Genomic DNA, 17,415 nt, shown 5'->3' on the forward strand with positions numbered 1-17,415 from the left:
AATGCAAATCGTAACTGGTAACGCAATCATCATGACCCAATTCTATTTTTTGACGGCTTAAGGGATCTGGAATGAGCGTTTTGAGCATTTCGACAGCATTTTTGTGGGACATGAGAGCACATCAGACCTATCGAATTGCATTCTGAATACGAAGAATGTCTTTCTGATATCAAATAATTTTCATTTTATGAAATTCACGATATAATACAAATTTTATGACAAATTATTAAAATTTGATATTTTTCACATTTGGAGATATAACAGTCCTCGAAGTTAATTTTATAAATTTAATGATATAGTCTTAAAGTGTATGTAGCTGGGAGGAAAAGCCGACGATCTTGAATTGAAAGACCTTTCATATTGAAGATATGGATTTTTTCCCAAAAAGACCTAATTTTTTTTGGTGTTTTGGGAAAAAAATCCATATCTTCGATACAAAAGGTCCAAATTTTCAATTGATCGTCGGCTTTTCATCCCACCTACATACACTTTAGGTAGAAATCATCAGATTTATAAAGTTTACTTCGAGTACTGTTAAATATCAAAATATCAATTTTTAATGAATTGCCATAAAATGTGTATTACATTGCGAATTTCAAAAAATCAAAATTGTTTGATATCAGAAGGCCATTCTTCGTATTCAGAATGCAATTCGATATGTCTGATCATGGAAGAAAGAGATAAGAAGGAACCACAACGAACGCATTCACTTTGTCCACTCCCTTTACCGACATTTAGTTGACATTGTTATTCATGAGGATTTACTTTGATCAATACCCCGCGTTAAATAGGTGATTGGTATTGTATTCCATGTATTTGCATGTCTTCTGGAGCGTGTGTGAAGGATGATTTGAACTAATGACCTTCCGTGCAAGCACCCTATAGGATTTTCTTTGGTGACGTGATCATCGGTCATTGATGGCCTACATCTTTTTCTTCCATTTTGCCCAACTTTTTCGAACTTTGATGACTTTTTTCTCAGAGTTGGCAGTCTTTGGCACTGAAACGAGTTAGCTAGTTACGATTATACACATATAAACTATTAAATTAAACAGGTTTTATGTACCGGACTCAACCGGAACATTGTGCATTATTTAAGAACATTTTACATCTATTTTTCATCGAAAAGTCACCAAAATCTTACCTTATTTGCTAAAGATGAAACTCAGCAAAAAACGGCCGATTTTGATTACCTTTTCGATGTTTTATAGGACATTTTCTACACAACACGATCAAGAAAACAGTTTGACTGTAGATCCCAAAACAAAGCTACTATACATGTTCAGAGCATCAGTGAAATTCCATAATCTTACTTCTGGGTAGCGTTTGTTTGTTCGTGGATGGGTTTGTTATAAAATTTTTCCAGTAATGATTTTGCCAAGCATCAATCGCGGTAAATGGATCATACATGAAAGTAAGTACCATTGATAGCTTTTCTTTTCATGCGTCAATAGATAAGCGGATTAAAACTTGGCCGATCGAAGTCGTTGTGGTTCCTTCTCATCTCTTTCTTCCATGGTCTGATGTGCTCTAATGTCCCAAAATAAATACTGTCCAAACGTTCATACCCCTTCCCTTAAGGAGTAGAAAATCGTCGAGAAGTAATTATTGCTGGATGCAATTGGGTGCATTTTAGTTACCTTAGGGACGCACCATTAGACTTCAAGGGGGTTTTAGGATTAAGTTGGGGTCGGGGAAAAAAATTTCGCCGCCGAAGTTTCCATTTTTAAAAAATTTCATAAATTTATACACAGTTACATGTAGGTGGGGAAAGTTTGTTTTTTTAGTGTTGGTGGGGAATTTTTTTTCCTTATGTAGTGGGGGAAGGTTTTTTTTCTAAACTTCCTAACCCCCACCTTGAAGTCTAATGGTGCGTCCCTTATGTTGATTTGAATACTTACCTAAAGCACACTGATCATCCTCGGAACACGGGCATATAAAGCATGCTGAAGGAGGAGGCAACACATTTATGACATCAAAGGCTACACCACCACCACCAGAAGATTGATGATATTGATATGTAACAAAATATTCTGTTTCCATGATGGGTTGATCAAGAGAACATGTAAAGGTACAAGCATATGTACACATTTTTGTGGCAACAACTCCAGATGTGTCTATCGTGGCTTCGTCAAAATGAAAGACAGTAGTAAATGGTTGACAATTCTCGACATCGCAAGGAATCGGAACAAATCCGGTGTCTGAAACCTATAAAAATAAAAAATAAATATATTGCTCATTTTGCTGTAGAAGTATACGAAGCATGTCTTTCTGATATCAAATAATGTTCATTTTTGAAAATCACAATATAATACAAATTTTATATTTTTCAAATTTTTGATATATAACAGTCCTCGAAGTAAATTATATAAATCTAATGACGTATTCTTAAAGTGTATGTAGCAGTGAGGAAAAGCCGACGGTCAATTGAAAATTTTGACCTTTCATATTGAAGATATGGATTTTTTCCCAAAAAAACCTAATTTTTTTTGGTGTTTTGGGGGAAAAATCCATATTTTCAATACGAAAGGTCAAAATTTTCAATTGATCGTCGGCTTTTCATCCCACCTACATACACTTTAAGTATAAATCATCAGATTTATAAAGTTTACTTCAAGTACTGTTAAATATCAAAAATATCAATTTTAATGATTTGCCATAAAATGTGTATTAAATTGCGAATTTCAAAAATCAAAATTATTTGATATCAGAATGACATTCTTCGTATTCAGAATGCAATGTCTGATGTGCTCTAATGTCCCACAATAAATACTGTCCAAACGTTCATTCCCCAGCCCTTAAGTACACATAAATAAGTGCCAAACTGCGTAAAAACAACTTGGCCACCTTGGAAATATGAAAAATCTCTTTATCTCTGGAGGAGAACACAAATAGGCCTACCACCTAAATTTGGGAATTAAAAGGGGGGTCATTGGGTATAGCAGGAAATGAAGAGCTTATTTCCAAACCGTGTTAAGTCCACAAGATTCACTTTGAAGAAAATCAGGAATTTTCTTTATGGCAATGAAATAAAGTTTGATTTCTGTAAAATTACAGTGAAGTCAAGGTGACATATATAGGACCATAAAAGCATGATAAGTTAAAATCTAGAGACTTTTGATTTTTTTTAATGAATTAATTTGTTTTAAAAATACCATGGACTTAACACGTTTTGACACAAAACGCAATTTCTGGCATGGACTTAACACATTTTGACACAAAACATAGCATCTTTAACACAGAACTAACCATATTTTTCTCAAACTAGTCTTAAAAGATAACAAATTTATTATAAACATACAAAAGGTGATTCTCTCTACTATAAAACACAATTGTGCCACAAAACACCTTGCATCTCAAACCCCCTCCTCCCAACCATTTTTGACCAAAATTCAATGTTTACAATAGTTCTAAATTCAAAACTGAGTTGTATTGCATTTCTCAGAATTGAATAAACATCATTTCACTGACAATAAGTGATGACCCGAAATGCCCACTTGTTTTATCACATTATCAGTTATCACAATTCCCCCCTCCCCCATGCTGCCACCCTAATCTGAGATTGACAGCCGTAAGTTTTTAAGTAAAAGTCCTAAGTTTTTAACTTTAAAATAATACCTTGAATTTAGTAGCACATTTTGATAATCATATAAAATAATAATATCAAAAACTAACTCTACCACCATCCTCTAACATTAATTCTACCATCATCACAATCTCTCCCTCTCCCCCTTCCCACCCTGTTCATGTCTCTCTGGAAGTATCTAACAAATATTTAAGAAATCCCATACAAACTAGGCCTACTAATTATTAAAAAAACCAAAAAACAACAACAACAACAACAACTTTTTATGCAGACCAAATTCAGGTATACTAGTCTCAGGACCAAACCCCGGGACCAAACAAGAACGAAGACGAAAAGCCAGGCAAAGTTATCAATCATGCAGAACTTGGGCGATTAACTATTGGAAGCCCTATGCCGAGCTACTTGCCTACAAGCTGCCCACAAGGGCATTGTTCGTGGACTTAACACAGTTTGCTAGCAAACTGATTTGGACTTAACATGTTTTGGAAAAAAATCGATACTTTGTGTGTCAATATTTCGGGACTTGACTAATTTTGGAAAAAAACACACACATTGCTGGATAGCCCTAGTTACTCACTACCCATTTTCATCAAAATCTCAATTTTGAAGGTGGGTGGACTTAACACGGTTTGGAAATAAGCTCTTCAAATAGAAAAAGGGGGTCATTGAGTACATGAATTTTTTTAAATGGGGACATTGGGTAATAGGTAGGACCATAACACAAAATAGGGGGTCATTGGGTACAAGCCGGTTTGAAATAGGGGTCTATCCTGAGGCACATGATGCATATCTGTCCCCCGGGAGGTTGACCCAATTTTATACTAGCCCATCCTAATTTGGGTATTTAATAGTGTTTGCGGGTAAGAATAGAAGTGTTTTATGTTTTTAATAGGTAGATATAGTATCCGTTGAGCTTCCTGAGGTGAAAACTCCATTTCTCAAAAAATGTTATTTAGGCCCTTTTGCCATGGAGGCCTATATGTATATTTAGCACTGGCTCACGTCATTTTGTACAGGGTGTCCCTGAAAGAACTGTGATGATGTACATGTAGGCTTATGTGAATTTCGTTTACACGAATGAAATAATTAAAGATTACAAATACATTTGTGAAAAGAGGAACGACTGAAAAAATCGAAAGGATGGAAATGCCTACTATAGTTTTGGTCAAAATCGAGATAATGATAATACAAGGTGTCGCAGAATGATTTATACCGGGGAAGTTGTATTTTTTAGGTATATGAAGGGCATTCTATTGATAGTATTGTTTTAAATCCTAAAATTTACAGATTTTAGAAATTGGACGTTTCTAATAGAAGTTACAGAATATTGCGTAAAAATTTTGACAAAACTACCGATTTTGAAAACCTGTAAAATTACTAACCGTTCAGCACGAAGTTATTTGGAAAATGTTATGCAGTATATTTGTTGTGTCCTGTTCGTACTTCTACTAAATATTCTATATCTATCAAGTATTTATGATGTTACGAAGCAATCCTTGAATGGAATAAAGTTTTTGTTACGCTTGAGTGACCTTAAACTATTCTTTCTTTGGCGGCAGTTTTGAAGACAATTATTGAGGTGTGTGAGTTTCATCATTTGAAATGACATGGCAAAGATGGATCGTATAGAGAAGGTTCGTCCTTAGTGTCACATCATGTATTTATGTCCAGTGCAGTATATTGGCAAACCCACAGCTAGCTATGTAACGGAGAAGATTAAAACTTAGGCCTACTGCGGAGGGTCCTTGTGGTAGTTTTATACTCTGTAATAATGACATTTTTGGGTAAAATTGTGGTAAAAATTCACATAAAAAGAACGTTTTTCAACCTAAATATCTGAAGTCATATTGAAATGTTTCACTTAATCCCATAATTATCAAGAATTATTCAGCATTGTAAGCTCTACATCTGTGCTAAATTTGGTGTATTTCATAGATACTAAGAATGTAGGATTTCTCCAATATATTGTACAGTACGGCTGGACGATGGTGAAGGATCCATGTGTTAAGAACCCTTTGCGCTATAAATTATACATACATATTTCCATAAAAGTCACAGAATAGGTAGGAGACAGATGTGTCATTGTATTGCTCTTACTAAAATTAGTTACACTGTTGACTATATTTTTTTGATATTTTGTTCAAGGGGTTCAAACACGGTATAAATCATTCTGGGACACCCTGTACACGCTAAAAGTTGAACTTCCACCCTATGCGGCCTCTCTACAAATTGGTCATTACTCGGTACAACGATTTAATAAATTCAAGGGAATTCCCCTTTTCGTTACTTGAATAGATTTGAATGAAGGTATAATGACCAAACATAATGCCCAATTGTATCCGCTCTGTTGGTTTGTTTCTCTTGGCCATATCGGGGTTAAATTAACATTTACAAAGACAACCGGTGTCAAATATTGCAAAGTTTATTCCCGGATCTTATTAAAAATGGTATGAGTTTAAGTTGTACTATGCTGGACAACTCGTAATATGTTCATTGGTATCAAGCGACTGAATTAAATTAATTAATTTCGTTCTCCAAGCTGCGTAAGGAAGAAAACATAGACTTTTTTCTTTAATTGAACATTATATTACTGATTATAATGAAGACATTGAATGTTGACCCGCATGTAGCCAAGTGTGAAAAATCATACAAATAAATATAGGCCTGTACAGTATCATGTGAAACAAAACATAACATATTTCTCAGCGTATATGTGCACGATCAGCGAGCTGTTATTTTCTGTTACCTATTTAATATTTTATTCGTTCTGCTGTGTACAACTTGCCCTTTTATTCACAAACGGAATTTGTTTTGTTGATTTTACCATTTTACTTCCTTTAATTTGACATTTGACATAGATAGGCCTATACAGGCATAGTCATGACAGTGCTTTTTTTTTTTTATTATTACGAGGGTCAGGGTCATTCAAAATGTTTTGCCTAATATATCTGCTGCTGTATACAAGGTATATGGTAGCCCTTTGAAACTGTCCAAGATTGAAAACTGTGATTTGATCTAGCTTGTAAATGCCAATTTCGTTTTTTCTATAAAAAATAAAATCAAGAATCAGTGCGCAGGAAGCGGAGAAAATCTGCTCAGCCAGGCTGTTCAGTATAATATAAAATAGAAGACATGACATGAAGTGACTTTAAAATACCATTTGATAAATCAAGATGGTATGGAAAGAAAAAGAGCAAGGTGGGGAAACAAGTAAAATATTACAGAATAGACAGTACGCAGAGGGGGGTGGGGGCAAAAACAGCAAATGTAGGCATTAGCAGTAGATAATTAATTCGATAGCCAAAAATTACCAGTTCCAAGACCCACAGAAGTGCTAAATCTGCACAAATAACATGGATCGGTGGAAATACAAAAGTACACCAGAACAAGTGATGAAAATCACTGTGCACATAGACAGGCACGATAAACCAAACAACAATAATGTAAAAATAGCTCAACTAGTTTTGAAACTGATTTTTGTATAATATGCCGTTTATTAATTCTTTTACCATATTAATATAACAACCTCTCCGACAGATCTCCACTTCAAGATAACATTTTAGATCTGTTTGAAAGTACAAAACACGTTAACGTTTTTGCAAAGATTTTTATCTAATCTATGTTTACACCATGATTTGAATATATTGCTATGGTCATACAACCATGTTTATAAACTTGAGTAATATATCATTCTTAGTAATTAATTGGTTTCCAGTTATTATGGTTTCAAAATTGATGTCCAATATCAAATTGAAGCTCTTTTGAACAAGGTTGCTTATTTTTAGCCACAATATTTTAATATGCATGTATGAAATAAACATATGGTCATAGTCGTATACTGATTGGCATAGTATACAGAGATCTGAGTTAACTAAATGCCATCTTTTTAGCAGCTTCCCAGAAGGTAGAATTTAGTGCAAAATTGTATAATTAAATTCTGCCGTTTTTGCATCATCAGTACGATTTTTTGTTTGGCTTAGCCAAATTTTTGACCAATCCTTTTTCTTGTTTAAACAATAAATTCCAAAGTTGTTCACAGTAGCATCTGGTTATCTTGTTTTTAACAAGAAAAGAATATACCATCTTAGAAGATATCTTACTAATATTTTGACATGAATACCAATTTGCATTCGAACATAGGGAATTATCAATGACAACATTTCTGTTTCCACCTGTCTTTAGAGTCGTCTTATATTCACACAGAATATTGTTCTTTTTAGTCAACTTCTGCTCTATTGAATTGGATGTTAAGAGACCTTTTGAATTACAAATATATCATTAATGTACACAATAATTATTCCACTATCTATCCACTGTTTAATAAATAGACAGAACCTGACACATATTATATATTTAATGCCCCTAATAATTTCCTTTTTGATGTATTCTACAGAAGTTGGTTGAGTATATACAGTGAGTGATTTATGCCAACATTCAACTACGTTTTTATAAAATTCTGAGATATGTTTCGACTTTAATATAGGAAATAGAGAATGAGGTCTCAAAGTTCATTTTAAATTTCAACAATTCATTTTCAAAATGATTAAGGTAATAGAGTGGAATAATGTTCCATTTCGCGTATTCACTGTCGGTAAGTCGTTTAACCCAATTACATTATAGTACTTCGTGTTGTGATCTTATATCGGGTATTCTCAAACCTCCTTCAGCATAGTTACCAATCATACATGTTCTTTTTATCATATCTTTCTTACCATTCCATAAAAAGTTAAATATTTCTAATTCAACTTTCTTTATTTAAGAAATAAAGGGTAATGCTTTATCTTTTACACCCAAATAATGTGTCCGAGGCAGTAAAAACGTAAATAATGGGTGAGGCGCAGCCGAACCCATTATTTAAACGTTTTACTGCCGAGGATTATTATTTAAGAAATAAAGGTAATACATGATCCTTTACACGAAAATAATGTGTCCGAGGCAGTAAAAATGTAAATAATGGGTGAGGCGCAGCCGAACCCATTATTTAAACGTTTTTACTGCCGAGGACACATTATTTGCGTGTAAAGGATAATGCTGCACCCTTTATTTCTATTCTATTACCACAAAATAGTGCGATTTAAAGAGAAAATATCACATTTTTTGCCCAAATATTTCAAGTTGTTTACCTCAAGGTGGAGCGCCTACGCGTAGCCAAAGCGTATGCACATTCCAATAACACAACCTAACATTCCATTCTCCCCTATAAGCAGGTATGCACATACAATAACACACCCCTGGCATTCCATTCTCCACTACATAAGCAGGTGTGTTGTGCGCTGTGATGATAGAAGAACATAAAGTTCGTTGCCCTGGCCACTTTATCGCTAATTAATGGTCTTTCACGTGACGCGTTTCAACAAATCACAGTGCGCGATTTTGAATAATGGGTCGTGGGGGTAATAGAATTGCGTGTAAAGGATAATGCTGCACCCTTTATTTCTATTCTATTACCAGAAAATAGTGCGATTTAAAGAGAAAATATCATTTTTTGGCACAAAAATTTGAAGTTGTTTACTTCAAGGTGGAGCGCGTACGCGTAAGTGACAGCGGGTATCGCGGAAATATTGCACGCATAACCAAGCGTAATGCTGTGCGTAGAATGTATTACGGCGCTTGACCCATTATTGCAGAATAATGGGCTCTCACGTGACGCGTTTCATCAAATCACAGTGCGCGATTTTGAATAATGGGTCGTGGAGGTAATCTATACATGATGCAGTCATGTCTACAGTAGAATTCATCTCGACCTTTGCAGGACTTAACCCCATTAAAAGCTATTAAACCAAGATAACACTCATTGAAACAGCTCAACTGATTAAATCGGATCTTCTCTGGTTGTGCACAAGTGACTGTTTTCATGTGCGATATCGCAATAAAGCTGGTATTCATAGCTTCAGTTGGGTAACCGATTATAAAGGAAACGAAAGGAAACAATGTTATGTGTGGCTTTGTTCACGAAATCAGACAATGTCGTGCTTTTTGTAAACCAGCATTCTTGAAAATGAGCAACATAATGATTTTTGACTTAACACGGTTTAGAAATAATTTCTTCATATTTTTGGTGTTATCTGTCGTTTACATGTCCTTCCTAAAACACAAAAGTACGACCCTCTCCAAACACCTAAATTAGCTAAAAATTTAGGACATGTTACAAAACTTCATTTTCTAGAACCTATTTAGAATAATTTAAATGTAGCTTTTACCGGGTTTTTGTGGCATCCTTCAGAAGTGAGCGGTCCGATACCAATATTTTCGGTCAAATCTCCATTCAAATAACACGGGGAGTTGGCTAGCTATGCCTTGCCCTCACTCATATTTTACAAAAGTACGACCATTTCTGAACATCTAACCTAGCTGTAATTTTAGGTCATGTTAGAGAAATATATTTGCTAGAAGTTTTGGAGAATAAATAAAATATTGGCTGGTTATTTTTCACACAGTGATGTTAACTAGGCAAGTGTCCATTCTCCCAACATACATCATTTGTAGGGGTCACGCGTCAATGGTGAGAGCACTGTGTATTGTGTATAGGAAAACGGACAGTAACTGCAGTATGACTAATAAAATAATGAGCTCTGTCTGTCTGTCTATCCGGCTATGCGTTTTGCCGCGCTTCGACGCATCGTTCCGATATTTCGGATATAGATAGGTATCGGGCATTCCACGTTTATGGGGTAGTTTTAAAGGTCATCGGAGGTCAAGGTCATTACGGAGGGGTCAAATTTCAAACTTTGTCCGATCGGGCCCCAATTTGGTGAGTGGAATCCTTGATACGAGGCGAATATATGCCCAAAATAAAATCGAGGTCAAGCGAGGTCAAAGGTCATTACGGAGAGGTCAAATTTCAAACGTTATCCGATCGGGCTCAAACTTGGTGGGTGGAATCCTTGATACGAGGGGAATACATGCCCGAGACACAATTGCGGTCAACCGAGGTCAAAGGTCATTACGGAGGGGTCAAATTTCCAACTTTGTCCGATCAGGCCCAAACTTGGTGGGTGGAATCCTTGATACGAGGGGAATACATGCCCGAAATAAAATTGAGGTCAACCGAGGTCAAAGGTCATCACAGAGGGTTCAAATTTCAATTGTCCGATCGGGGTCAAACTTGGTGGGTGTAATCCTTTATATGAGGGGAATACGTAAAACTTAAAATCGAGGTCATCGAAGGTCAAAGGTCATCCAGGAGCTACATTTTAAACTTCGTCTGCTTTGGCTTAAACTTGGTGAAAGTAATTCTCCATATCACGGGAGCACTATCACGGCTACAGGTGCTCTTACAGCTACAGGTACACTAGTAGAATATATAATCAGGTGTTACAATCACATTCATATTATAGTATAGTTTCGATAAAGCCAGTGATTAGTACAACTGATTTACCATATTATGCCACTAATGCCCCAGCAAACACAAAACGTTTTCGACGTCATTCGCAAAAGGTTATAAAAGGTTGTCAGAAAACGTTTAAATGTCGGGTTATATAAAGGGTATATTAAGAGTATAAAACGTTTTATAACCTTAAAAAACATTTGTTGATAATCTTCTGCTCCGCAAACAAAAATGTTTTACAGAAAACGTTTAAATGTCGGGTTATATAAAGGGGTAAAAACGTTTTAATAACATTCCAAAAACATTCTTGAAAACTTGATACAAAACATTCTAAACAGAATGTTATTTTGGGGTTGAAAAAATATTTTGCGAAAAATGTTTGCCCAAAATATTTTCAATAACGTTTTAAAAACGTTTTCATGACCTTTATATAACCCGACATTTAAATGTTATTAAAAGGTTTTGAAAAAACATTTTAAGAACATTCCTGTGTTTGCTGGGTTCAAATATTTTAACATAATGTTATTTCAGTATTGGCACAATATTTGGCAAAAATGTTTCCAAAAATAGTTTACAATAACATTTTTTGAAAACATTTAAAAATATTGTTGTAGTGTGTTTTCATACAAAACGTTTTAAAACGTTATCATGACCTTTATATAACCCGACATTTTAATGTTATTAAAACGTTTTTACATAAACCAAAAGCCAAAATATAACTTATTTAAAACGTTTTTAAAATGTTTTTGTGTTTGCTAGGGCCAGGTCTCTTTTCTTTGATTCCCAATTTAGTTTTTGAATTTCCAGTTTGTCAAGTCCAAAGTATATACCTAGGGATTTGACTGGACCAGAAGTCCATTAATTTTCACCATTTCTGCCCGGTGGGTTCAGTTTGTATTTAAAGGTAGGACGTATGACCGTTCCAGGATTTGAAAATGACCCCTATTTCACGGGGAATCGAGGACATTTGCAGCAATTTTACCCCCTATTTTGCGCGAAATCAAGGACAATTTGCCCCCCAAAACCTCCCCTATTTTTATCATTTTGAGGACGCATTTTCATTTCACCCCCTTATCACAAGGAATCAAGGACATTTTTCCGAAATAAATACCCCTATTTTTACCATTTCAAGGACGCTTTTGAATTTTCCCCCTATTTCACGGGGAAATGAGGACAATAACGAAAACTGTAGCGGTAAAACGCGGACAAAAGTCCTAGAAATACACCCTATTTTTCATTTCAAGGACAATTTTGCTCCAAAACACCCCTAATTTGGACAATCGCGAACAATTTTGTCCTCGAAAATTCCGCAGACATTTCTTGAAAAGTACCCCTAATTGGAACCATCATGCGTACACATTGTCAGTGAAGACTGAACCCACCGGTCATTTCTGTTTAAACGGGGTCTTCATTTAACAAGATACCTTCAGTTTTTGTCATATTTAGTTTAAGCCCAGAAACCTTAGAAAACGATTTACTTCACGGATAGCTTCTAAGGTCGAATTAGCGTCTTTTGTAAAAATGGTGGTGGTATCATCTGCAACCTGACTAATTTTGACCTCTGTGAAGAATCTACTAGATTGGAGGGTATTTTGTCTTCGGATAATTAGCTTTGAATATTTTTATTATGTCTTATATTTACATGCTAAGCTCTCCGTCGAAATGACAAAAAGGAGTGCGGATAAGGCACAACCTTGACGAATACCACGCGAGATATTGAAGTATTCAGAGTTCCAACCTTTGTTTGTAACGCAACTAAAGCACCTTATGTATATACATTTAAACATGTTTACGAAATTAGAGCCAAAATTAAATTTTTCCAACATTATGAAATTTCTTTCTATGCTATCAAAAGCCTTTTCAAAGTCTAAAAATAATAGCTCCACTGGTATTTAGTTCCTGATGAGACAACGCAATGATAATCATTGTCTAATCTAATGTTGTCATATGAATCTCCCTTTAATATATGCAGATTGATCTGAATTTATTATTTTTGGTAGAATATGTTGAAGTCTTTTAGCAAGAGCAGACGTTAATATTTTATAATAAGTATTCAGAAGACTTATAGGACGCCAGTCGTTAAGATAAGAAGTTAATATAATCTTTTTTGTTAATGAGTCTGATAATCGCTCGCTTTTGAGTTGAAGAAAGCTCACCCTTTATAAAGGATTCTGCAAAAGAGTCAAGTATAGGTTTTGCGATGTAATTCCAGAAAGTTAAGTAAAATTCAACTGGAAGACCATCAGGTCCAGGAGCTTTGTTTGTTTTCATTGACTTAGCTGTCAAGTATAATTCTTCCAGCGTCAGTTCTTTATCACCAAGTATCTTGTCTTCATTCGAAACAATTGAATCTAGGATGGTGCTATGTAGATACTCATTAATTTTTCCATCTTCAATATCTCTCGTGGTATAGAGACATTTGTAAAATCTTTCACATTCTTTTGATACATCATTAGTTGTATCAACTTCTTTACCCTTAAGGGGGTACTACACCCCTGCCCAATTTTGTGCCTATTTTTGCATTTTTCTCAAAAATTATAGCGCATTGGGGACAAGTAGGCCCCTAAGATATGTATATTATAGGGGCAAGGACTACAACTACTGCACTGGAAATTTTATTTCAACACAGACAACAGTTGTGGAGTTACAGTCAAAAATGAGGGAAAACCAATATTTGATCAATAAATCAATAGCTACTTGCTTTGAGTTGCTGAATTTTCTGTACAGTAGTTGTAATCCTAGCCCCTATAATATACATATCGTATTTGTCACCAATGTGCTATAATTTTTGAGAAAAATGCAAAAATAGGCACAAAATTGACCAGGGGTGTAGTACCCCCTTAAGCTAACACTAACAGTAGATCTATAATACCCGCCACGGCGATTTGTGGATAACCTCGTACAAATAGTTTTCATGATTACGAAAGCTAAAATTCAGACAATACCATTACAGCTCATTATATCAACTCCTTTAGTGTGAGAGGTACCAAATTGCGCAGAATAATTTAGTTTTTGCCATAAAACCGTCATTGTTCTCGTGGTTTTTTGTATATAGCGTAGCTACACTCATAAATGTGACGTGGTATATCGAAAACAGACACTTTTGGGCACGATCGTAAATGGAGATATAGCCAAAAATCTGCCCGGGTGAGTTTTTCACAATTTGGGTTTGTTGTCAAATTATGTTATTAATGTTTAAAATATTGTCTGATAGTTTCACATCGGAATATAACTGGCAACTGGTAAGGGAACAACCCAAAAGTTCGATGAAGCCCTATAAACGAAAGTCCTTTCGTTAGTGGGGAGGGGGTCAGAAAGTCCGATTACGTTTGTAAAAAATAGTTAAAACATCGGTCAAACTTGATCTTTTTTTAAGGAATTAATAAATCATTTTCCAAATTTTAGTATTTTCCGAAGTACGATATTGACATTTTACACTGGTTTCTTCAAAATGATTTCAAATCAATATGGAGTGCAGTACTCGCAACCGGCAATGTCATTTTTAAAGCAGCTGTCCCAGCAAACACAAGACGTTTTTATAACGTTTTAAACATGTTATATTTTGGGGTTTTGGTTTTGGTAAAAACGTTTTAATAACATTAAAATGTCGGGTTATATCAGGGATCTTAGATATCTGGGAATTGCGACTGAAATAGATCACGATTCACACAAGTGGTACATCATCTCTACGAACTGAATAAGCCTTTTTGAAATATGGCGGGCACAAAAGGAGAGGGCGTACTTTGAAGTGATTAATCTTTTGTCAATACAAAAGATTACTCACTTCCAAGTACGCCCTCTCCTTTTGTGCCCGCCATATTTCAAAAAGGCTTATTGACATAGGTCAGTATATTTCCCGGCATTTGGTCACATTTAATCAATATGATAAAATATGTTTAATACATTTTATGGTATAAGAACTATTCTACAGTAAATCAGTTATACCAAGTAACTGATGAGGCATAATGATATTAATATCTTCCTATCACAAGGCGTGGCTTTTTACTTCCACAAATGACAGTAGTGGTATATCATCTCTTCTCAAATTGTGACCTAGGTCCCGACATGAAAACGTTATGTATGAAAACACACTACAAAACTATTTCTACAATGTTTCCAAAATATTATTGTAAAATATTTTGTTAAGAACATTATGTTAGAATATTTGCAGGAGGTTATCAAAAAATGTTTTAAAATGTTTAATATGAAAACGTTTTTACCCTTTATATACCCTTTATATAACCCGACATTTAAACGTTTTCTGGCAACCTTTATTAACCTTTGACGAATGATGTCAAAAACGTTTTGTGTTGATACCACATTCTTTTTTATTTTAAAATCCAGCAAGTCCTATTTTTTCCGTGCCAAAAAGATAATGAAGAAAAATATTTTAAAATAGAATGCATAAACGTGATCAATATCCTAGCTTTGTCACACCCCTCCACATCCCCATACACCATAGCGACGGCCCCTGTATCCTATAATATACGTGTTGGAATTTTCGATATTTGTCACTTGCGTTAGAGGGGAGGGGGCAGGGGTTAGCCTTCTAACGAAAGGACTTTCGTTTATAGGGCTTCATCGAACTTTTGGGTTGTTCCCTAATTTTGAGACATTTTCAAGATAATTCCTACTCTCAACATAATTGTCAATAATATTTTTAAAAGGCCGATATCTCAATTTCCAATAACCATAACTTACGAACTCAACATCTTCGCTTAGGAATGTCCGATTTCATTGGGGGAAACAGCGTTGTGGATCAAAATATCTCTTTATTTAAGATACGTAAAAACCTCAAAATTGATAACCTGTTTTTGACATGACACGTCACAAATATGAGACCGCCTGCCTTGTTGTCACAACTCATTCAATAAATTGAACTTAAAACACCCTCTTGCTAGCCAAATTATCTTGAGTTAGCATTACTTTGAATACTTTCGTTGACTAATCAGAAAAGAATAAAAAGTTGAGGCACCAGTATACCACCAAAACGTAAAGTAAACACCATGCATGACATTTAAACACAGCCAAAAAAGAAAGTCTCCAGTAGTTCCATCCCCATTTAATCAGATTCTGATGAGTTTATGGCAAAATAATTTATATAATAATTTTCTATACACTCTCCTTCGAAGATTGATACCAAATTTGATATCAAAAGTTTAATCATCGTGAGCATAGAAACATTTGTTTGGAAATTCGTGCAATTTTAAAAATGACATAGGAATTGTATCACGTAGCAGAGCTAGCGTGAGTGCCAAGAATTACGTCGCCTGAATAGGCCGGCAGGTTAAAGGTTTGCCCATGCATGTCAAAATGCAAATCAAATACCCCGCTCTTTCAATTGTGCGCAGGCAAGAGTACAATGATTCATGTACGGGCATGCTTCAGGCCACATAATAAGCTGATACCATGGATTTATTTTTGCGTGGTCAATTCGTAATTTGTCATTTTTGAAATTGCACGAATTTCCAAACAACGGCTCCTTTGCTCATGATGATTAAACTTTTGATATCAAATTTGGTATCAATCTTCGCAGGAAAGTGTATAGAAAATTATTATATAAATTATTTTGCCATAAACTCATCCGAATCTGATTAGATGGGGACGGAACTACTGGAGACTTTCTTTTTTGGCTGTGTTTATTATGAGTACAATGTAATACGATAATAATTATCTCCTGCAAATGAATCTAGTATTTGAATGAACACGTCTTAAAAAGTATGTTTATGACTATGGGCTATATAAATTATCATCAAATAAATAAATAAATAAATAAACTACTTACCTTACAACCTTGAAAAATCCAAGCAATAAACAAGAGAAGTACTTTGTCCATGGTTCGATTTTTGTTCAAATTCCGAGTTTGGTAGTATGTAGTAATAATTGTCTGCTTTGTTGTACATTAGTCTCGGAGTTTAGTTCCGTCATGGCTCGGGGTGCACACGGCGCTCAGACCAAAGTAGACTAGCTATATTGACGCACCCAGCTAAATACAGGTGTTTGTAAACTTAGTAAGAGCAGTTTCTGGTTTTATGAAAAATTAATATTATCATATTCAACACGGTGTTAGTCTTTGCGTGCCACAAATGTCGATCCACCTTTATTGTCGCATGAACATGCAGAAACAAAACAAACATGCAGTCGTCTACATTGGGTGTTCAGATAATCGACACGGGTCACTGATATGTCTTGTGTGGGGGTTGTTAGTCACGTTTGAACCATGGTGTGCTTTCAACTGGAACTACATAGATTGTAATGAATTCAGTGTTAATTCACTGCAATGCTGTCAGTTCAATTTTTGGTTCATTTTCAGTCTTTTTTTTAAATTATTATACTTGACTTTTATGCATACTGCAGTTACTGTCCGTTTTCCTATACACAATACACAGTGCTCTTTCCCATTGACGCGTGACCTCTACAAATAGCCCTACGTTAAAAGTATGGGGATATGACTAGTTAACGTCGATGTGTGAAAAATAACCGGCCAATATTAAAAGTACTC

At 35.1% G+C, this 17,415-nt stretch overlaps 1 protein-coding gene across 1 annotated transcript in view; it reads right to left on the reverse strand.

Moving 5' to 3' along the window:
• The window catches only part of LOC140152312 (uncharacterized), a 128,112-nt gene extending 111,021 nt beyond the window's left edge, over positions 1-17,091 (reverse strand). Inside the window, 2 exon segments of the mRNA XM_072174613.1 lie at positions 1,902-2,208; positions 16,699-17,091. Of these exon segments, the coding sequence (XP_072030714.1) occupies positions 1,902-2,208; positions 16,699-16,749 (358 nt within the window). The 5' untranslated portion in view covers positions 16,750-17,091.
• Positions 17,092-17,415: the final 324 nt, after the last annotated feature.

This window comes from Amphiura filiformis, chromosome 5, assembly GCF_039555335.1.
Source record: "Amphiura filiformis chromosome 5, Afil_fr2py, whole genome shotgun sequence".
In the NCBI taxonomy this organism is placed as follows: Eukaryota; Metazoa; Echinodermata; class Ophiuroidea; order Amphilepidida; family Amphiuridae; genus Amphiura; species Amphiura filiformis.